The following is a 24,532-nucleotide window of genomic DNA, read 5'->3' on the forward strand; positions in this document are numbered from 1 at the left end:
TAATATTGACATGATTACCATATTAACAAGCTCATGACAAGCTCACACACTTGTCCTAATCTGTACATGTATTTGTGAATGATAAGAGTCAAGAATCAGGTCATTTGTCCTTAATAGAAAAGTTTACCAGTTTAGGCTAATCTGTGCTTGGCTAGAACTTCACAGCATAGATAAAAGCCAATTTCTGGCACATAATTATAACATAAATCATATTTTTTACTTTAAAAAGTAAAAATTATGAGATACTAAGTTATGATAATGAGATCAAAACAAACAAAAAAATCTGTCACGTCATAATTATGACAAAAAGTCTAATTTATGATCTAGAAAGTCAAAATGATGACATACTAAATCAGAATTATAAGCTAAAAAGTCAAAATTATGAGATACTAAGTCAGAATTATGTGATAAAAAGTAAAGAAAAATGACATTGTAATATCAAAATTATGATACCAAATCAAAATTATGAGATTTTTTTTTTTTTTAAATCTGAAATTCTGTAATAAATCAATTATGACAAGTCAACATTGAGACACTAAGTCAATTATGAAAAAAGTCAAAATTATGAGATACTATGTAAACATGAGATACTAAATCAGAATTATGAGCTAAAAAAGTCAAAATTATGAGATACTGACTCCACAAGAATTAGTCAAAATTATGGCAAGTCAAAATTTTGAGGTACTATGTCAGAATTATGTGATAAAAAGTAATTTATGACATACTGTAGTGTTAAAATTATGATACTACATCAAAATTATGAGATAAAGCAAACATTTCAGTCATAATTATGAAAAAGTCAAAATTATGAGCTAAAAAGTCAAAATGATGAAGGACCGTCAAATATATGATAGTCAAAATTATGAGATACTAAGTCAGAATTATACGATAAACAGTAAAAATTATGACATACTGTAGTGTCAAAATTATGATACTAAATCAAAATTATGAGATAAAAAGCAAAAATTCAATCATAAGTCATAATTATGACAAAAACGTGAAAGTCATAATTATGAAGAAAGTCGAAATTATGAGGTACTAAGTAAATTATGCAATACAAATTACGACAGTAAGTCATAATTATGACATAGCTGAAATTCCGAGATACTAACATACTAAGTCAGAATTATGACAAAAACTCAAAATGATGAAATAGTAAGTCATAATTGAGATACAAATTCAAAATTAAGACACAGTAAAGTCAATTATGTGTTTGAAATTGGCTTCCATAAGTTAATAGACTTCTTCCAAAGTGAACCTTTTCATTGGCAGATCCTTTCTTATCAAACAAGAACGTATGGTAGAGATTTTGTAGAGATCAGATTGCAAGTGACAGGTTTCCACAAGCACAGAGGGGAAAACAGAGACAGGAAGAGCACCGTACATCACAGTCACTTGTACATGTACTGACTTTAGTGTAGAGTTCCTCTACATCTTCATCTTCATAAATCTTCTTGGGCCTCTGCAAATGGAGGTCAAGGCAAGAGTGTCGCCAGTGAGGGAGGGAAGACACAGGATAGAGAGCCATTTGAGAGGATTTGGACGGAAGTCTTACCTCGCATCCCTTTATGCAGCGCAGGACTTCCGGATGAGGGTACCACTTCAGGCCCATGGTGCAGACTATGAGCTGAAAAGAGGCATGAAACAAAGAGGCTTTCAGAAAGACTAGAAGAACATGCAATTTCGGTGTACCACTGTCATCTGTAGAGATGCTTTACACAGTTACTGAACTGAATAGAATCAACACTGAACTGAAACTGAATTGAGCTGAATAATGACACCATTATCTTGCGTTTCAGCTGAATTAATCGGTCTTATATTTGAAGCTTGCATCCTGAAAGTGAAAATTTTGTCATCATTTACTCTCCTCAAGTAGTTCCAAACCTATATGAGTTTCTTCAAAAGATATTTTGAAGAATGAGGGAAAGGGCCCCACTGACTTCAATAGTCAATGAAGTCCATAGCCAGAATTCTATGGAAGTCAATGGCTTGACTTTCTGTTTATTACAGTGAAGCTGCTTTGAAACTATTTCTATTGATAAAACACCAAAAAAATAAAGGTGACTTGACTTAGGGCTGTGCAATTAATCATATTTTCATAGATTTCAATTTTGGCTTCCAACGATTATGAAAACAAGATAATCGAGGTAAAATGATTACTGTACCGCTGCTGCATTCCATCTTCCTTTCCTTCACAGCGGTGTGCTTTCATTCCTCCCTAACCCAAACTCAACATCCAAATCAGCCGAATAAGAGAGCAACATAAAATGCAGTAAACTGTTGCTAAACTTCGGGACGTGTTTGATATTAAACATAAACAGTGCTATTAAAAGCGCATTAAGCCGCAAAACGGACTCTGTTCCCTAGGCGGCCACCTGTGCGCGCTCTCGAGACAGTGCTGCAGGGCTTCAGATACACGCTTAAACAGTCAAATAGCCAACACAAATATATCGAAATGCCATTTTGGTAAGTATCCTCGTAAATGCAGTCGGTTCTGTCTTAAGTGTACACTGAGAAAGTGCGCGTGTGTATTGCTGCCTTCACGTGCTATCTGAAATTTGATAATTACCACTTCTGAAGTCGTGATTAGGAGTTCATCACATTCATGTTGTGAAATGAAAGGGTGTTCAGGTGCAATGTTTACCTAGAAAACTCGTATTTACCATAACTCCAAGACCTCGTGAAGGCAGTATAACAGTAGGCTTATATTGGGTCCATGCAGCTCTTAAATTGAACGCAGCCAACATTAATGATTGCTAAAGTCATTGTTAATCTAACATGAACACACAAAGATAAAAATCACTAACTGAACAACTTTTTTAGTTTTAAATAAGAATTAGTCTAGATTTAATGTATCCAGCAGTTATTTTACATTTGATTACTTTATTCAATTTCTGTTGGGTATTACTTATCTAAATACCACTGTTAGTACATCTATCTGAAAAACGCACAGGGCTCTCTTGATCCCCTAAGGATTATTATTATTATTATTTTTTTTTTTTCATCTTCCAGGGCTTTTTGGGGGCCTTAACATGTTAAAAAACTCTTGAAAATTGGCACACACATTGGAACCCGCGGCCATCAGGGTCGGGCCGAAGCTGGTACCTGGGCGTGGCAGGGGGGCTCGACAGCGCCCCCTTGAACAAAGTCTGAAAACACCCCCACACCACACACATACACATACACACACACACACACACACACAAACACACACACACCCGTGCTAAGACACTGAAGTTGTTTAATTGCAAACAGATGTTGGATATCTCAAACGGTTTGGCCGTGGCGAGGCAACAAGTTTATAGCAAGAAAACTTCTGCATACATTAACTGATTTTGATGAATATTCGGCTGTGTGTTCGTTGTACAAGGCTGATCACATGGATGTGACTATTGTGAGTCAAAGTTATAGCGCCACCAACTGGCAGCAGGTAATATGTTACTTTCAGCATGCTTTGAGATCACCCTCTTATTTTTACCCGATTTGCTTCAAACTTCATTTGAATAATGTCAAAACATGTCAGATATAGACCTTTCAAAAGAATTGTGATATCTGAAACACAGTTGCCTTGGCAACGCATCAAACTTTAATATTCGTTGTGGATGCTTTTGAGAATCTTAGCATGCTTCAAATTGTTTGAAACTCCTCACACACATCAGGATTGTTAGCCTTAGGGCAAAGCCTTAGAAACGGGCAGGGAGGAGGGGCTCTCTAGCGCCACCTTATAGTGCAGTAAATGTAGAGGGAATTTGACATAGTCCTTCGATGTTTAACCGTTTTAACTGCCTATTGCCCGCTGTGCACAGTTGCCCTGAAGCCACCGGGGTGGCGGTGCCCCCAGGCTTGGGCCCGTCATCGCTGCTTGCAGCTATATTTCATTCGTATTTTTGTTCTGTTGTATTTTCTGTCTGCTTTGTTTGTAATTAGTTTCTTTGTTCTTATTTAATTGTTGACTGTTTATTGTCTGCTGTAGCTGTTTTGAGGACTTTTTACTTAAATTAACCTAGTATTAGTTTTTGCTGAAGTATTGATAATTGTGAAATTTCTCTGACATTTAAAATGACTCGTATCGTGAAATAAGACTTTGATCATATCACCCACCAATAATCGTGTTAAATAATCATGATTTCAATACTGACCAAAATAATCGTGATTATGATTTTTGCCAATCCCAAGAAACTGACACACAATGGTGTTATTCTGTTCCCCTCAAAGCCAACCACAAAAAAAAGAAAAAGCCAAAACAAGAATGTTTACCTTTACAAGTCTCTCAGCTCTAGCCAACTTGAAGAAAAAATAAAAAATAAAAAGAAATCGGGAACCCATCCAGATTCAACAACTTGTGAAACATTTCCAGCATGTTCGTCATCAAGTTAAGGAGAGATATTACAGAGAGAGAGACGTGTTCACACATATATGTTCATTAGAAATAAACCTCGACGGTCTGACACGAGGCCGGCCAAAACTAAAGGACTGTCTGAGCTCTACAGCTCCTAAACCTTCCCTGTCCCGGTAACACACGCACCAAAGCACCTGCCTCTTCTCATGCTGTAGCCTCCACTGCAAACTAAGGTGTTTATCCTTTCATGCCAGTCAGCAAATCAATGCAATAAAAAAAGAGAAAAAACTAATGGTAGTGAAGGAGAAGGAACAGAAAACACGGAAGCATTTCAGGACAGTTGGGAAGGGTTTACTTGCTAGTGCTAATAAATAAGCTGCACATGTAGGGGTTAACCATGCCAATGGGATAAATGCAGGAAACCATTGTACATAACGCACACAAAGTGCATTCAATACATTTAAGTGCACTTATTTTTCACAAGGGCTCAGACTTTATTGAACCCCACCCCTTTCCCAATTCTGCCCAATTCTTGAAGAACATCAGACCGCAGAAGAAAAAGGATTTCCACCATCCAGTCTTCATCCAGACTTCACAGAACTGACCCTGACTGACCGGTGGGGAAATGTACAGACAGATTCAGACAGATTTTCTCTCAAGTGGACTGTGGTTAATTATGGTGAAGTCCATGATCCAACCCTTACTGGAGTCTGGAGGGTTACCAGCCCAAAATATCATGAGATTCTGCACGTAGCAGACTTTAGTGAACACATTAAATGCCGTTAGCCTGAGTGACCTCACTTATGATAAAATGCAGGTTGCTTTGTTTCCCTCAGACTAGCATGCCATCTTCGCCTCCATCATATCAGATGGCCACGCTTTGTTCTCCCAGAGCTCCTGAGATCACATTAAGCTCTCAGGGCTTTAATAAAGGTTTGGTTTATTAATTAGAGGTTAATATTAGCACTCCCCTCAGCGGACCCAGCATGAACAATCGACTCTCCGAAGAGGCGCCGGCATCACGTAAAGGCCACGGTCTGCCTTTATGCATCAGCAATGTGCACAGTCATTTTGCTGATGTCAGGGAAGCAAATAAGTGAGAAAATAAGAGGAGCTTCTTAGTAGGGCAGCAGTGAAACCTGAAACGAATCGCTCTCGAGGGCCGATTCGTCACAATAAGTGATTCAACCGACTCAGCAGGAAACATAAAACAAAGAAAGTGAGAATGGGAAACGAGACTCTGGATTTGTACGGCTACTAAAGCTTCAGACAGCTTGCTTTTCCACTTCTCCTCGACACCTTGGCCGGAGTGGATTTATTGGACGTTCTCGCAGCACTGGCCAACAAACACAGCACGACCATTAGCATTAGCGCAGGTGTCAATCAGGGACGGATCGTGCCCTTGCGCGGCCAGCAGAAGGGAACAGGTGCTGTGGAATTCAAACAGCATCGATTGACACAGGCTGCTGAGAGAACAGTTATTGATCTGACCTCAGTCAACCCCCCTGGAACATTTCAGCCGCATCGATTTGGCCTCCTCTTCCCCTCATACTCTGTCTCCAGACTCGAATTACCACCCAGGGAAGATCATATCAATTACACAAATCAATCAGAAACGTGTTGTTTCATTTCTCTGCCGAAAACCACCTGACTAGACACAAATGCCCATCTAAACACAACAGGAGTGGGGGGACGCCGTTCAGCAACTTTCTAGTGTCTTCGATCAATCCTGAAATTCCCTGATCTCAGGGTGTGTTCACACTAGTTTGATTCTCTTGGTTCATCAAGGCAACGTTCAGACTGCCAGTCCAAATCTGATTATGTGTGTATCCGAATGGAATCTGATCTAAAATTATTGACGTCCACGCTGTGTTCAGATCTGATTTGTGTGTCCATGCCGTGTGATGGGCGACATCACGACTATGACAAGAATCCCAAGTATGCTAGAGCATTCTGTCCTGTTTTATGTCTTTGGTGCATGCTGCGTTCATATTTCAGTCGAACCGCACCAGAGTTTGTTTGAAAGCAGACCAAGAACCAACTTTTCAGGGGTTTCGGTCCACTCGTTTGGTGCACACCAGGGTTCAGATGGCAGCGCTAATGCGTCGGTCAGAGGTGTGTGTGTGTGTGTGCAGTGTATGATGGGCACAGACTGATTATAAGCTTCAGACTATGAAACCGTCCAATCGATGGAAATCAAACATTTAGAACACTTTTAGAACGCATATTGTTTTTATTTGTCAATGTGATCCTCGGTCATTTAAATTACGATGGCCAGTTTTTCTCTGAAGTCGGCAAGTGTATGATGCCTTCAGTAGTGTTTTAAAATACGTTCAGACTTTGTAGTGTATTCCAGCCTTTCGATGAATTGAGCAAGGATCGAAGATCGAATGTTCCTGCCTGACAGGTGTTCAGCAACACAGCCATCATAAAACCCCTAGTGAAATCCATCAGTCACCGCTAAAACACTGCAATACTTCTGACAGGTAAATTTATATGAAGTCTTTCTACTAATGTCTGTAACAGGGTCATTGTTGAAATTATAGTGATTACAGATGGCTTTTTAACTTTTATGACTTGGCCTCAGCCTCGCTGCGGTTCAGATGAGTTCAGAGATTACTGTAATCATACCCTGTTTTACCAATGCCAGGTAATTGGGAAAGCCATGCATGCCTGAGCCTGCGGCTAATGAGCGGTAATTGGAGGACTGCGACATTCAACGCAAAGTTACAATCGCTGCATGTGTTCGCCGAGCAGAGCCTGAAGTTCACTTTTTACACAGGACGTGAAACATGCAATGCTGAACATTTACAGTTGCCCTAGTGCTCCCCTTATCCTGTGTGTGTGTGTGTGTGTGTGTGTGTGTGTGTGTGTGTGTGTGTGTGTGTGTGTGTGTGTGTGTGTGTGTGTGTGTGTGTGTGTGTGTGTGTGCTGTATATATATTACACATTTACACATGAATTGGTGGATATAATTCATATGAATTAGCTCTAGCATTGCCTTCCTAGTATTATACATTTCTGACTGAACTACCAAGTTTATCCTTAATTAACTTTTCAGGGAAAATAAATACTATGGTAGTCAAAGGGGGGGGAAGATCTGCTTGGTTACAAACATTCTTCCAAATATCTTCTTTTGTGTGCAGCAGAACAAAGAAATTTATACAGGTTTGGAACAACTTGTAGGTGAGTAAATGATGACTATCCCTTTAAGAAAGCATCCGATCATAGCGATGTGGATGTTTGCATCAGCTCTGCAATTCAGCGCCCCCGTAAAGTCACGTCATGTTTATTTATTCACCACTTTATACAACAGATTGTGTAAAAACATCCAAATTTACAATATCAAACATGAAAAACAGTGTCAGTCAACTTCATTTTCAACTATAAAGCAGCTCTCCAGTGTGTTCACGTTTTTTCTCGTGGACGTCTGACCTAGATGGACTCAACAGAAGAAATGAACAGGAGAAGAAGGCGGAGTCTCAGAGCCACACCCACCTATTACATAATCGCCACGGACCAGTGGTAGTTCAGAAGTGTTTACCAGCCACAGCAAACTTTGCCAGAAAGTTCACTTCGGCAATCTGATCTGAACTCCCGAAACAAAAACAAAACAACACTTCGTTTTGGCCTGATTTTCTTTCTAAATATAGAGGAACTATATGAATGGAATCACTTTCAGAACATTTTTTTTTTCCAATTGATGAATGATTAAAACATTTAAAAGCGGCAGACAACATAACTGCTTATTAGTTTATTATTTTGAAATCGAGAAATTGCGGTTTTGAATAAAAATGTTAGCAAACGTTACAATTGGACATGTTGACAATTCAGCAATGATAACCGATAAGACAAGAAAATGATCCGACCACTGATTAACCGCTCTCATGGAACACAAAGCGCTCAGAAATGCGTTATTGCGTTGAATAAAACGAGACACAGGCAGTGGAATGGGAAAAAAATAAAGCTATTAGGCGCGAGTTTAACTTTTTTTAACTTGTGTATTTCATGGGTGAGACGCTGCAAAAGATGCGAGACACGAGTGGAACAGCCAAACACGTCCACCAAACATAAAAACAACAGGAAAAATAGCTCAGTGGAATGCAAAAACCTGTAAAGAACGACTACTGTATGTTTGCATGATGGTGACGGGTGTTATTTTCTGCTTTTACAAAGCATTTGCTGTTAATAATAGCCTATTACTGGTGTTATTTATTGCTTTTACTTTTTGGCGCTAAGAAATATTTAGCATTTTTCTTATTTTTATATTATTTCTGAGTATATAGGATATGTATTTTTGTACAATATTTGCCTTCATATTTCATGCATATTTATAAGTCATTTGTTTTGCATTTACACCATGTTAATTTTCAAAGCAATAAATCTCATTTTAGAGGTGAATTCCTCATAGACAATGCTTCTGTCTGACCCGAAAGTCCCGAGCCTAGACATTGACGAACGACACTGATGAATCATCAGGCACAATCCGATATCTGCTGTCCGACCCGTGTCACCTCAAACATTGAGTCACTCTCAGGATCAGCGTCCCGGTGCGACATTCCCTGCCAGTAAGCGGAGCGGCCGCACACCGACTGAAAACACAAACCTTGACTTTAGTAGGGTTCATCCAGTGATGTCTCATAATGCTGCTGACCGTCATGTTACTCGGCAGAATGACCACATCGTTGCTGATGTCCCTGCAGGACAACTCGCACTCCTCTCCTGTGGGAAACAGACGGAGGGAATCAGCTCGTCTGAAGAAAGATGTTGCTCTAGACTTTATGATACATTTTAGATCAATATTAATGTTCTGATGATACACTTCCAAACTTGAGATGAATTCCCTGAACTCTGATGGTGTGGCAGGCTGAACACAACTAAATTCTGCATCATACGTTCAAATCCCAACGTGAAAAGCTGCACAGCTCTGAATGAATCGGACAAAGAAAGAGTTCACACCTATGCCGTGGCCCTTCTTGCAGCTGATGCGGATGCTGGGATGCAGGTTCTGAGGTAGAGAGCATTGGCCCTTCAGCTGAGGGCATAACCGGAAGCTTCCGGTCCAGTTCCCGTCCTTTCTGCAGCGGATGACATTGGTGCCGACAACCTGTGGAGACGGCAAAAACATCACAACCACATTCTGATCTTACAGCCAATGGAAATGGCAGATAAAGACACGCATTTCTAAACACACCATCAATGAATACCTAATTTAACAGTTATTTGTTTTTGTCATGATTTATACGAGTCAAGTCACACTTGTTTATATAGCGCTTTATACAACACAGAATGCTTCAATAAGTAGCTTCACTGTAATAAAAGAGAAAATAACAGTGTCAATGTTGTAAACTTCTACAAATATGAAATGAAGAGAATTTCATTCAAAAGTTTGTGGTCAGTAAACTGTTTAATGGTTTTGAAAGAAATCTCTTCTGCTTATGAGGACTATTTGATCAAAAATACAGTAAAAATTGTGAAATATTATTACTATTTAAATCAGCTGTTTTCTATGTGAATATATAGTAAAGTGTAATTTATTCCTGTGATCAAAGCTGAATTTTCAGCATCATTACTCCAGTCTTCAGTGTCACATGATCCTTCAGAAATCATTCTAATATGATGATTTGCTGCTCAAGAAACATTTATGATTATTATCAATTTATGTATTCATGATTTAATGCCATATTAGCAACAAAGACTATATTCATGGCGGTATTAACAGTATTTAAAAATTATCATTACAATATCATTTCAATGCATTATTTATAATAATATAAAAATTCTGATTTGCTGCTTAATATTTTTGTGGAAACCATGAGAATTTTTTTCAGGATTCATTGATAAATAGAAAGTTGAAATAGAAATCTTCTGTAACACTAAATTGCAATTTTATTTATTTGTTTATTTTTATTTTTTTAGACATTTTTAGATTAAATAACTCAAGTAAATGATTTTTTAGATATTTGCAGTGGAAAACAAGATAAAAATACTACGTATAAAATCATTTTTGCAGAGTAAAAAATGTCTTTATTGCCACTTTTGATCATTTTAATGCATCCAAGTAACTTTTCAACTACATGTCTATATGTGTATATCTACAACTACATATGACTCCAGAGGTGTAAAGAATTTGAGTAAATGTAATTAGTTATTGTACTTAAGTATCTTTTTGGCTACTTTGTAGTTTTACTGAGTATCAAAGATATTAGCAACTTTTTTAACAAGTAAATGTACTTTTTACTTGAATACATCTGTGATGAGTAATGCAATTACACATTACACTTTGCATGGCACCTAACTTTTTCTGCAGCAGTTTGCTTTTGATATAAAGAAGCGGAATCGCCATCTAAGGGCATTGAAGGTACTGTATCTTTTGCATTTTGCCTTTTCTCCCTCAAACTTGTCAAAAAAATCCTACCTTACGTGAATGTGAGTGCATTAGCAGGTAGTTTAGGTAGTTGATTTAGGAGATGAGGTCATGACTGCAGCCGGCGATGAGACCAAAACCAGCACGTCCAGTGCAAGTAGACTATTTAATTTTACTTAACATCATTTTATTTATCCGATATTGGTTTACTTACGGCCTTTTTGTGCACTTGATCTTAACTGAGACTTGAGAGTTTGTAGATGTTTAAGAGGCTGTTGTGTCGACCTTGATTTATTGCAATATTGAGGTGTTCAGCTTTATTTTGATTTTAGAAAATAAATATGATATCTCATCTTACAAATCAATTGTGTCTTATTTTCACTGCCATTTCTCTCAGGACTAGTGCATCTCTGAGCCTACATTCAGCACGAGTAAAACAGTTAAGTACTCTTAAAATCAGATACTTTAAGACTTTAACTCAAGTTGTTTTGGAATTGGTGAATTTTCACTGTAAGGTATCTGTACTTTTTACACCTCTGTATAACTCTCAGAGTATTAGTAGACTGTTAGGTTAGTGTTCGGGTTAGTAGAGTAAGTTTACATGTAGCAGCAAAGTTACTTATAGTTAGTAGAATGTCTAATCATCATAATGACTAGTCTAGGTTGGTCAAACATCACAGGGCAGCACTAACCATCATCAGCCATGACCATCATGAAAACACATATTGGCCTAAGCTGGTCTTTTCAGCAGGAACATACAGTAAGTCATTAGGAATAGCTGGATTATGGATAAAGAACCAAAAACAAAAGGATCTACAGTATTAGTCAGACCTGTTTGCATGGTGGCGGTTGTCTCAGAGTGTGGTTGGTGCCACCGCAGTTTATCCAGCAGGTGCTGTCGAACCTGAAGCCGTCTGTGCACTGGTACATGCCATAGAAGACCGATGGAGGAGGAGGACAGGTCACCGGCTCACACGAGCCCTCCAACCAGCGGCCGTCCTCTGTGCACTGCCGCTTGAAGGCTCTCCTGCGGGAAAAGAGACAAGAAAGATACTGTTGTTGATGATGAAACACTACTCATGATGGTATGGACTGAGTGGATGAGAGCGTTATTCAGTTCCTGTGAATAATCGTGTGCACACCTCTTTGGCTTGTTGGCCACATGGTATCCAGGTTTGCATTTGTATTTGCAGAGGGTTCCCACTTTCAGGCCCGTTTCATTGCAGCGTTTGGTCTGCAGCATGGCGTTGGGCACGGGAGGCGGCGCTGGACAGCGGAGCTCACACAAAGCCTCCGGGAACGACCACAGACCGTCCTCCATACAGGTCAGAGTGTTATTCGTGCCTGCAGATGAGCGACAGACAGAATAACATGGCTCATAACATTTAAAAAAAAAATCCATCAGTTTGCAACATTGATAATAATAAGAAGAAATTGATAACACTTTAGTTTATGGTCTCACTATTAACTAGTTAACGTGCATATTGGCTGTTTATTAGTATTTACAAAGAACATATTAATGCCTTATTCTGCATCCCTTAATCTTAAACTTAACAACTACCTTACTAACTATTAATAAGCAGGCAAAAGTTATATTTAATAGTGAATATGTGTTCCCCAAACTACAGTGTGACCAAGAGATGTTTCTTGAGCATCAAATCATCATATCAAAATGATTTCTGAAGGATCATGTGACACTGAAGACTGGAGTAATGATGCTAAAAATTCAGCTTTGATCACAGGATATAAATTATAGTTTACTATATATTCACAAAGAAAAATGCTATTTTACATTTTAAAAATATTTTACAATTTTTACTGTATTTTTGATCAAGCCTTGGTGAGCAGAAGAGACTTCTATAAAAAATAACTCTTAAATGGTGGCAAAATATGATTTCTTACTCAGTATTTTGGCATTGTTTTGTATTAGAAACATCTAAACCCTCTTAAATAAAGATGCATTTACTTGAGAAGCAAAATGGCACTAGACATTAAGAAATATTTAATAAAAAATATCAAAATGAAGTGACTAAGCTTAAAAACAACAACAACAACAACAACAACACCTGCCCTAAAGTGTATCTTTCTTTCTTTCTGTGTTTAAACAAACTCGTTTACTTTTGATGTAATGTCGTAACATCACTTCTTAAAAACTACATAAATCCCAGTGCAAATGTTTCCTAACTATTAGTATTAGCTGGTAATAGTTGTTTACCATACTGAGAAGACATAAAAAGTGTTATTAAATTGATAGCTCCTCTAAATTCTGACTGGATGAGTCACGTATCAAAATACCTGTGACCGCACATAACTGTAATTCCATCTTAATGCACTATGTTGCAATTGCAAACAGCTGCAAGTCACAATTGACTTGGCGGAGGAATTGTTTATTCTGATTAATACAATCAGAGTTGTTGTTTTAAGTTTTATTCTTCATTTAGTTCTCGTCACTGCAATGAGACATTTATTCTCCTTCATACTGGGGAGGTTCATAAGAAGTACATATATTAATGTGCCTACATGGAAATTAAAAAATGGTCAAGACCAAAGAGGACCTGTTTTACCAGGTAATCTATTAACTGCAGCAAAGGTTTTGCAGCGTTTCTCACCCACAAGCTGAGCAGGCTCCTTGCACTGGAACGTGCTCTTCTTGCCGTAAGTGGTGCCTTCTGGGAAATCAAAGTGGGCAGGGTGCACATGGTACTTATCTGGTAGCCCACAGTCAACCGGCTCACACGATACTTGCTTGTTCCATTTCCTATCAGCACAGGTGATGGTCACGGTTGAGTCCGTCTGCAGAGAAAAGACGTCAGATTTTCAACTAGTTCAGTAGAGTTCAATATGTCATGCTGACCACACAGTACACTTGGCTGATACCAAAGTAGGGAGAGGTGGGACTGCAAAAGGACATGTTTGTTCCTCTCATGCACGGGTCTGAAAACATGCATTAGTGTTTTGCAAGAGGTTTAAAGTGACGTTTAGTCATGCACTGCACCGAATACCCTTTACTGATACTATGACTGAATCTTTAGACATACAAATAATTCATATTTATCATTTACTCTGAAATGTCCTGCAGATAACACCATGGCTGTAGATCTCTTCCAAAAACCTAACAAATTTCTTCCTTGTATAGCCTACTCTATCATATTTGATATGCAAATGGCCTCTAAAAGATCAACATGATGAAAACTTTACTGAAAAAATCTGTTGTACACAAAATACCTGCATGCCTTCTGTGGTCTGATTGATATTTTTTAGTTTTTAAACAAGTAAAAAGCCTTTTGGTATGATTGCAAAAATGTCCACCTTCAGCTCATGGTTGAGCTCATGTGAAATCAAGTAAATACAAGAATAAAGTTTACTTGAGTAAGAATAGGTTTATTTACTATCCATACATCATGTTTTAGTAAAATGTGAGTATCAAATATGATCATCAGGCTTCTGAGGAAGGTTTATTTGTTCATCTCTCAATCATCATTGTATTATACACCAATCAGGCATAACATTATGACCACCTTCCTAATATTGTGTTGATCCCACTTTTGCTGTCAAATCAGCCCTGACCCATCGAGGCATGGACTCCTCTGGACCCCTGAAGGTGTGCTGTGGTATTTGCACCAAGATCCAGATCCTTTAAGTCCTGTAAGTTGTGAGGTGGAGCCTCCATGGATCAGACTTGTTTGTTCAGCACATCCCACAGATCTGGGGAATTTGGAGGCTAAGTCAACACCTCAAACTCATTGTTGTGCTCCTCAAACCATTCCTGCTTTGTGCCAGGAGCATTATCCTGCTGAAAGAGGCCACCAGGGAATACCGTTTTATGAAAGGGTGTACATGGTCTGCAACAGTGCTTAGGAAAGTGGTACGTGTCAAAGTAACATCCACATGGATGGCAGGACCCAAGGTTTCCCAGCAGAACATTGCCCGAAGCATCACACTGCCTCCTCCGGCTCGCCTTCTTCCCATAGTGCATCCTGGTGCCATGTGTTCCCCAGATAAGAGACGCACACGCACCCGGCCATCCACGTGATGTAGAAGAAAACGTGGTTCATCAGACCAGACCACCTTCTTCCATTGCTCCATTGTCCAGTTCTGATACTCACTGTTGGCTCTTTCGGCGGTGGACAGGGGTCAGCATCACCCTGACTGGTCTGCAGCTCCATACGCAACAAACTGTGTGTATTCTGACACCTTTCTATCAGAACCAGCATTAACTTCTGGAGCAGTTTCAGCTACAGGAGCTCGTCTGTTGAGACTTCAATGAGCCTCGGCCGCCCATGACCCTGTCTCCGGTTCACCACTGTTCCTTCCTTGGAGCACTTTTGATAGATACTGAACAAAACAAACTGATTTATGTCTAGCCATCACAATTTGGCCCTTGTCAAACCCACTCAAATCCTTACACTTGCAAATCAGTCACTTATGGTCCCATTTCAGTTCGAATGCTGCCTATGTAAAGAGTAGTCTTCTTCCTTTAAAGCTCCACGTGATGCAGTGTTTTGATAATGTGTGTAGTTTGGACACTGTTGTGCAAAAACACTGGCACATACTCTTGACCATAACTCTGTTATTCCAAAAATGCCCCAAAACGGCCTGACATCTGGTTAGAGCGCCTGAAACATCTTTGACCCAGGTTTTTGTTATTATGCCTCATCTCGTAACTTCGCCATATAATGTGCTTTTTGGGATCTTGTGGGATCTGACTTCAATAAAATAACAAGCAGATAATATCCTTCCTGGTAGCTTTCAGTTACAAAGAAGAAAATATGACAAAAATGTGACAAAAAGCATCTTCTATCCATTATTTTGATTAGATAAAACTTTAAGGAAATCTCGATAATATGGATCGGCTCCCTCCTTCACTGTAAATGGGAAAGCTGTTTGATTAAAAAAATATATTTTTTTTTCTCAAATTCATGTAAATCTTTGCAACATTTAAGCAATTTAGTGATATTCATTACTTGCAAATCCCATAAAAGAACTTATACTTTGATCATAAAGCACTGAAGAGCTGTTTGCTTGAGTTGGTATACGCCACTAAACACACAAGTTATTGATAATCTCGGGCAGATATTCTTTCTTTCTCATATAGTTCTGCTTTTTCTTTGATTATTTGATACACCACAACACTATCTTCTTACCCAGCCATTAATCTCTTTCGTTTTTCTCCACATAAAACTTATGCTTTCCACATGATAAACTCAATCAATATGTTTAGAATATCTTCACAGAATTCCCGAAAGTACCTGAACCGAGAGCAAGTGCTGAATTACGATAAATTATCACATCAGACAAGGTCATTTACACTCTTGTGAAGAACACGCGGGTGTATGCAGGTAACTGCTGACCTTTAGGCACGAGTGAATCAGAGCGCAGCTGAAAACAGCTCACCAATGGAAAAAATAAGCTTTAACAACATTACATAATATCCTGCCCTTTGTGAAGAAGTCTGAATCATGCAAGAAACTTTTCCTGTTCGGTATCTGCTCGAATACAATTCAATTCAGTACATCTGGAGTTATTATAAACCAACCATAAAAAAAAAACAACTGTGTTACTAGAAACAAAATAAACAAACTGAAATAAAACAAAAATACAGCCACTTTATTAGGTACCGGGTCGGACCTCCTTTTGCCTTCAGAACTGCCTCGATTCTTCGTGGCAAAGATTCAACAAGGAGATTTTGGTCCATATTGTCATGATATCATCACACATCCATGATGTGAATCTCCAGCACATCCCAAAGCTGCTCTACTGGATTGAGATCTGCTGAGTGGAGGTCATTTGAGTTTAGTGAACTCACTCTCATGTTCAAGAAACCAGTTTGAGATGATTTGTGTCATTATCCTGCTGGAAGTAGCCATCAGAAGATGGTCCACTGTGGTCATAAAGGGATGGACATGGTCAGCAACAATACTCAGATAGTTGGTTCTGCATCAAGCATGGACAAGTTTGTGAAAGGATTCAAACGTCACAACTACCAAAACAATGCCTAGACCAGACGTGAGCGAACAAAAGCAAAACCATTATAATCAGTGATGCTGTCTACACTGGATACTGCAAGATACGACAAATCCCGACAGTTGCACTTGCGCAACTTCCGACACAAAGGACAAATGGATTTGCACCGTTCGCTTTGTTGCATCCAGTAGACAGCTTCAAGCTGTAGACACGGTGACAAGACAAGAGAATATGACGAGGCGTATCTCGCCCTCTGATTCACCAGTACAGCGGTGAGTATAGAAGAGAGATATTCACTTCTGACAGTATGAAGCCGGGCTGATCTAAAGGAACTTTGTCCACTATAAAGTACATTTTGTGCTATGGAAAGGTTGCACTGAAACGGACATTTGCACCTGTTGAACCCCACTGTATGGAGAAAAAATGTTTTCCTCAAAAACCTTCATTTCTTTTCCACTGAAGAAAGAAAGACATGAACATCTTGGATGACACGGAGGAGAGTGAATTATTAGGAAATTTTAACTCTGAAGTGAACTGATCCTTTAAGCACCGATCAGATGAGATGCATTTAATCTTGTTATTGTTGTAGAAGAGACGGGATTTCACATTGGCTTTCCATTAAACATCTGAGCATAGTGTTTGCAATGATGAAAACAAACAAGGACACGCAAACAAGTGGAGAGAACAGATCGTTTTGAAGATAGCACCATCTAAGGCAGATTTCCTGGAAGCCTCGTGACACAACTGAAGCGAGTGCACTTTCTAATGAAGCTCGACAAGATGCAACTTGATAGCATTGTCCTTGCTCCCATGCTGATGCCACAGAAACACACTGTTCCGACATTCTATTGCATGACCGCGTCATAATCACTGCTGAGATGAAGAATGAAGAAATCAAAGAGGAGGGCGTGATCGTATCGCTCGGGGCGACGCTTGATCAAACTATTACGTCACTGCATTGACAACCGACGAAACCCTAAGGGGAGATTGTACCTGCATGGGAAACAGAACGCTCCTTGATCTTTTGGAATATATGTTTGCGTTCACAATTGCAGTGACAAAGCAACCAGTTTCAGTGAGAGTTGGCGATCTGAGGCAACAGAAATGCAGAAATGGAATCAATTGGAAGTGCTACACGTCCACCACTCGTTAGCAATGTTTCCATACAAAGTTATGAATTTGTCTTGTGTGCAAAATTGGAATATCACATAACAAATAAAGCACTGTTTCCAAACCATGTGTTCAAGAGAACAAAATATCTCTAACAAAAGAAATGTGGCTCTTTTTCCTTCCATCATAAATGAGTTTCATCAAACACAATAAACGCTGTCATGTTCTCTTGCGTGTGAGACGCTTCTGGAGGGAATTAAACCAAATCATTCTGATGACAGACTCTGACTCAGCCGTTTCACCACAACCAAACCAACATCTGTGATGCTGCGATGCGATTGGTCCGCTGGTTTGTCCAGTTATCCAATCACAGCCTCTGTTGAGTCATGTATGTTTTTTGTTGCACATCGAGGGATTTATCTTGTAAAGTTGTCTTCCTACATGTATTCTTCTTTGCATAAAAATAGGTGGATGGAAACAGCTATTGTTGATTAAATATTTCGGCTAATTCAATTATGCTATCAGAAATAAGAGTGTAGTACTCTTAGCTCAGGTTTTACTATTAAATTTATTATGCAGATTACTAAATAACCAATTTACAACGCGAGTGACAACAATCGACCACATCGTATTAGAGGACAAATTCAATAAATCCCTATAATGCCCCCTTTCACAAGATGTATTATAAGTCTCTGGTGTCTCCAGAATGTGTGTGTGAAGTTTCAGCTCAAAATACCCCACAGATCATTTATTATAGCTTGTCAAATTTGCCCCTATTTTTTGCCGTTTTTGTGTGTGTCCCTTTAAATGCAAATGAGCTGCTGCTCCCCGCATGCCGTCATGTTCATCTTTTGTGCAAATCCAGGTGCTTTATATGAATTGCAATAACTCAAATCTTGCAGTTTGTTCTTTGCTTTTCTTCTTTTGAGAGGTGATCAAAATATCCTTGGCTTCAAACAAATGGAAAAGTGACAGTTCTATGGTTGTTTTTGCCCTGCAGTGGCCAACTTAGTCTAGTTTTTACGTAAAGGCACACTTACGCATTACTAAATATTTTTGTTCCATTAAACTCAGTTGAGATGCAACTCTCCACAGAAACTTACTTGTGCGACCAGCTTGTGACAAACCCAACATATAATGTTCCTCGCTCTGTCTATACCTGGCTCTTGATGATGTCATCGTCCCGGTGGATTTGTAGGACGTATCCGCTGTTGCACATGACGGTGCAGCGCGCGCCGTTGAAGTATCCGTTGTCGCTGCACTGCACCTCTGCATTCCGGATCAGCGGCTCTTGGCAATCAATGGCTTCACAGGAGTAATGAACACAGCTGAAAACAGACAGATGGAGAGGAAGGGAGGAGGTTGATAAATTAACTACAATCTGTGATTCATAATATTTAAATATATATAGGGTACAACGGGGCTAAAGGCACCTTTGATTTTATTTTCCTCTGAACCACTAGATTCCACAAAAACTTGCCACGTCACTTTCCTAAATATCCGCTTTTCAAAATGCACGTGCAAACTTGTCTGATCTTTGACGCGATCGCGGGCAGCAACGCAAAGTTGATTCTGAGGTAGTTTGATCTAATGTTTGATGATTTTTAAAATGTTGTTGATTTAAGTAGCAAATGAGAATCGGTTAAATTAATGTTTGTAATTTCAGAAAAAGGTCTTCTTAATGATTTTCATTTTTGTTCAAGGTAATTCAGTTTTTCAATGACGGATGAATATGTAAAAGTATGGTATATGCGGCAAAAAGCACAGTAATTAACATCATAATGAATAGCTGACTAACTTTTCCATTTGTTGACATGGCATGATTAGATTCAGATGGTAAATATCATATATCAAAATGGGGATTCATCTTGGAGATAATCACCATATTTATAATGAAACAATCATATTTAAAAATATATGATATTAATCATATCATCATAAATCATCACTTTTTGCTATTACTGTAAATATATATATTAAATATTATGGGATCTCCTTCAGTGCTTTCAGAATATTTACTTTTTAAAATAATTTTGTTTCTGTATTTTTGAAATATATTTTTAAATTAACATATTTTAATGACCGTATATTTAATGAATAAACATTCACTCTTTTATTTATAAAAAATAAACAAAATAGTACAAATTTTGCTAAAGTAATTCTTTTGAACAAATATTAACCTACAAATTATTAAAAATGTATTATTTTAGCTAAAGTATTTGAATACTGTGTGCCTTTTACCCTGTGTATGGGTAAAAGCCCCCCTCACCACCTCATACATTTATAAGATTTTGAAACACATTTTTTATTAATTATTTTTACACAAAATCTGTTTCTCCATCAATGTTCAATATAAACACACACACACACACACATATATATATATATGTATATGTGTGTGTGTGTGTGTGTTTATATTGAACATTGATGGAGAAACAGATTTTGTGTACATATATATATATATATATATATATATTTTTTTTTTTTTTTTTTTTTTTTTTTTGCAATCATATACTTTGAGAGTAGTGAAAAGCACATTTTTCGTAAGGTGTGCCTTTAGCCCCATTGTACCCTATATAAATAAATAAATATGTGTGTATATTATATATATATATATATTTTTTTTTTTTTTTTTTTTTTTTTATTCCTGGGATATCAAAATTATTAATGCAGTGGTTCTCGTCCATTACTCCATTATCTGTTAATGCACCTTATAATGCATTATATGATCTCAAGAATGATTATAAACACAGTTATAATATTTATCTATTGGTTTTAGGGCTGCAGGATTAATTAACCGAAATCACGATTTGCCTTATGAATTCGAATTTTGAATTTGGATTATGAAATCGCAAAGAATGTTTTTTTTTTTTTTTTTTCTGTGAGCTGATCTGTGATCAGTAATAGATGCTCCATCTAAACTACATTTGAAAAAGCAACACATCAAACAAACTTTCCAAACATGAGAAGAGTTTATGAACCTGTTGTCCTACAGAAAACAACATTTAATAACGTGTTTTTACTCCAAACTTACTTCATAACTTCAGTCGAGTGTTTGAAATAGCATTTTGATTAGCATTGCATAATAAATACATTTTGTAATTATGAAAGTACCTTTGAAGGCTTGAAGAACACAGATAAACAATGTTTTGTCATAGTAGAGTGTTTATTATATTCATGTTTAATCAATCAAAGCTTTTCTATCTTCTCTTTATTGAGTTACAGCGACAGTATGATGTCCAGAGGAGATTTCCTGAAAAACTCTCTCAGGCGCATTTGGAGTTTCTGCTCAAGGGCGCCATCCTATTCTGGGTCAAACTAGGAAAAACAATACTTCAATACTTCTCTCTGAAGAACTGTGAGGGAAACAATACTCAAAATGTTTTTCTCCAGTGCACAGGAGGTTTTTTCACAGTGGATGCATAAAAGACACATATTTCATATTAAATTTTTTATTTTGCATATCTCCTGACAAAAAAAGAAAAGAAATTATTGTCACAGATTTTTATAATAATAATAATAATAATAATAATAAATAATAAATCCTTAGACCTTTCTAATTATTTATATTAATAAATAACCCTGCAGTTTTTCATACAAGTTTTTTGTAAAATAAAAATATTATTTTCTAATTATTGTGGTTATATTTATCCTTAAATACTCTTATTATTTTTTTTAACAATGACAGTTATTACAATAGTAATATTTCTTATTTGGTTTAACATTTTTATTTAGCAACAATGATAATAATAACAACTATTAGTTGTCAAATTAATATATTAGCATGAAATTTTGGGTACTGTTTATTTATTTATTTTCATTTTTTATAAATTGCACTTTAAAATCGCTAATTGCAATTTTAAAGTGGAACTCAGTAAGATTTGTGAAGCTCCCCCTGCAGGATCCTTCAGTGAATCACACTGTCGTAAATTCTCCAAGCGCAGCTCTGGACTACAACGACTACAACGCTCACCAGCGCAGTAGTTTTGCAAATATAGTACAAGAAATCTTAATTTATTTTTGAAATTGTCTAATAAAGTCATAATATATACATTGTTTTTGAATTACCGTAAAGCATTTTGTCACTCTCGCGTGAACGTGAACATGAGACGAGATTGTGTCGGTTCGGCGCAGCTCAACTTGCAAGTGCTGTTTTCTGGCGTAGACGTGCCAGAGGGGGTTAGTGCACGCCTCAAACACACCACTACAAGTCAATTAACCATCGTAAGGACTTAGAAAACTATTTATGAAGGTAAAAAAAGTTACTTAGTTCTGCTTTAACTAAAAAAAAAAAAAAAATTGCAAGTCAATTTGTTTTCTCCAAATCGTGGAGCCCTAATTCATTATTACACCTTTAGAAAGAATAATGCATTAAAGGTGTCCTAGAACATTCTTTCACAAGATGCAAGTCTAAGGTGTCCCCTGAATGTGTCTGTGAAGTTTCAGCTCAAAATACCCCATAGACTTTTTTTAATTATTTTTTTTAACTGCCTATTTTAGGGCATCATTAAATAAGCACCGATTCAGGCTGCGGCCCCTTTAAATCCTCGCGCTTCAAGTAAAGTGTTACTGATTTTCATTCTGACTGGGAAGTGTAGACATTGAGTCAGAACTTTTTATTAAATCAATCAGCTCTGGATATTTATTATTACTTACTGGGTGTAATAAAAGAAAGAAGGTAATAACAGCATTGGTACCATTCATGAAACCACAGATTTTTAGCACATTTACAGTAATGCAGTTTAACCGGATGCCTTCAGATGCTTTCATACACTTATATTTCACATCAACACTTTTCTTTTTTAATGAAAGTCAATATCCATCTTTCACAAGACAAAAAAAAAAAAATGTTTGTTAGGAAACTGAGAGGATTGTGGGGGAGTTTTTGTGTCTGATGTCTACACGGTTCTTTAAGAGTAATCCATGTGGCCAGATGAACAATGCTGGACAAATTGAGAGCTAAACTCTATCCTCAGAAAGAGAGAAAAAGCCAGTGGGAAGGAAAAATAAATCTCTACTGGAGTCAGTTTGTAAATGCAGAGTTGGCATTTTTCAACTCTTAGCTGACCAAGTAGAATCCTGGCAGATCTGGCCGTGGTCATAGGGGCAAACATGAGGCGCTGGACCTTTTCAGTAAGCGAGAAATGAAGAAACATGGTTTAAGGTTTCAGACACATTTTTTTTAAAGCAGGAGAACATGAAAAGCAGCTCCTGTCCCATACTTGGAATCACTCAAATGTTTTATGCAATCCAGTTGTTGTTTGAGCCATGCATTTAATTGTGTAGTTGACAAAATCTCATGACATAAAATCGTCACCTATAAAAGTTCTTTGTCTACCCATTTACCCCGATAGCTTATTTTCTCAATCATTTTGCGTCATAATTTTATAAGCCCAAGATATCAAAGCACAAACAAAACACATGATGCAACATTACATTCTGGCAATCAAAAGATATATTGACTCGCATATAACCCGCATGTGTTAAGCAGAGATTCCAAAACACTGCATTTTTGAGTTTGCCATTGTTAGTATTGGCCTAAATTCCTCTTATTAGCTTGCAAATTAATTTACGGTACACCCATTAACCAGTGAGCCAATTCCCAGAGCCAAAGACGGCCCTCTGAACACATTAAACTAATGCTTTAGTGGCATACAGTACTGAAAAGGGGAGGGACACATTAAACCAAACCATGTTAATGGACCCTGTTGTTAACAACACTGGGAATAGGGACATGGTGTTTCGTATCGGGCAGTATTACGGGAAATATGTTGTTTGTGGTCAGATGATTCCATATGAGATCCCGACTGGTAAATAGTTTGCAAGTTCTGAATATTCAGCGTGCCTCTGAGCATTATTTGAATAATATCAAGCACTCAATAAAGTACACTGTGGACCGAAGGAAATCAGACTGCTGTCGATACAGCGTCACTTCGCATTCGAAGGGCTTTGGGTGGCAAGATTATTCATGGCCAACATGCAGTTTTCTGCTTTAAATGAACGCAAATGGAACTCTTTCAAAATTAACTCATTCTATAAATCAAGCAAATTATGTTTATTGCACATTCTTACATGAGCTGCAGAACAGAATGGATGTGTTCAGAGTGGAACTATTTATACACGAGTGATTTTTTATTTTAGAATTTATTTCTTTAGTTTTGTTGTGTTTTTGTAGAAGTGGTAAATGTGGTGCAGCCAGATTCAAATGAAGGTTAAGCCTTGAAAAACATCAGGAAATTATATAAAACAGATTCTCTTAAGAGTTATATATAACAACTAAATTTCATATTTTAGTTGTTCATGAACATTTTCCAGCCTTTCTCGGACCAATTAAACAGGCTGAGCAACAGAGTTTTGCTGTTGGGTAAAATACAGTTACAGCAAGATATTTTGGCAGTGGGGTAGAAGAATAATAAACTTGTTTTCCCTTTTGAATTATGTTTATTTTTCTTACCCCTTTTTTTCTTCTTGTATTAAGCATGTTTTGTTTTATATTTCTCTGAAAACCAGACTTTATTTCATTTTGCTTCTCTAATAGTCTACTGATACTTATTTTACATAGAAAACAAGACAAAACGTATTGAGGAACAGCACAAGATCTGACAGAATTTATTTCACTCTTCTTCTACTGTTTAGGAATAATTGCATCTGTCCTGCTTTTATTACTGACCGGTCCACGTTTCTGAACAGTGAATATGAATACATGTGGGATATTATTTTAGAATATTAATGTGTCTGTGACATCAGAAACCT

The 24,532-nt window shown here is 37.6% G+C and overlaps 1 protein-coding gene across 1 annotated transcript in view; it reads right to left on the bottom strand.

The window, feature by feature from the left end:
- The window catches only part of pappaa (pregnancy-associated plasma protein A, pappalysin 1a), a 103,274-nt gene that overhangs the window by 16,967 nt on the left and 61,775 nt on the right, over positions 1–24,532 (bottom strand). Inside the window, exons 15-21 of the mRNA XM_067407423.1 lie at positions 18,939–19,107; positions 13,315–13,498; positions 11,848–12,049; positions 11,537–11,732; positions 9,298–9,445; positions 8,945–9,060; positions 1,556–1,627 (exon numbers count right to left, since the gene is read on the bottom strand). Coding sequence (XP_067263524.1) covers positions 1,556–1,627; positions 8,945–9,060; positions 9,298–9,445; positions 11,537–11,732; positions 11,848–12,049; positions 13,315–13,498; positions 18,939–19,107 — 1,087 coding nt within the window. The remainder of the gene's footprint in view (positions 1–1,555; positions 1,628–8,944; positions 9,061–9,297; positions 9,446–11,536; positions 11,733–11,847; positions 12,050–13,314; positions 13,499–18,938; positions 19,108–24,532) is intronic.

The sequence above is a fragment of the Chanodichthys erythropterus genome, chromosome 13 (genome assembly GCF_024489055.1).
Source record: "Chanodichthys erythropterus isolate Z2021 chromosome 13, ASM2448905v1, whole genome shotgun sequence".
NCBI lineage: Eukaryota > Metazoa > Chordata > Actinopteri > Cypriniformes > Xenocyprididae > Chanodichthys > Chanodichthys erythropterus.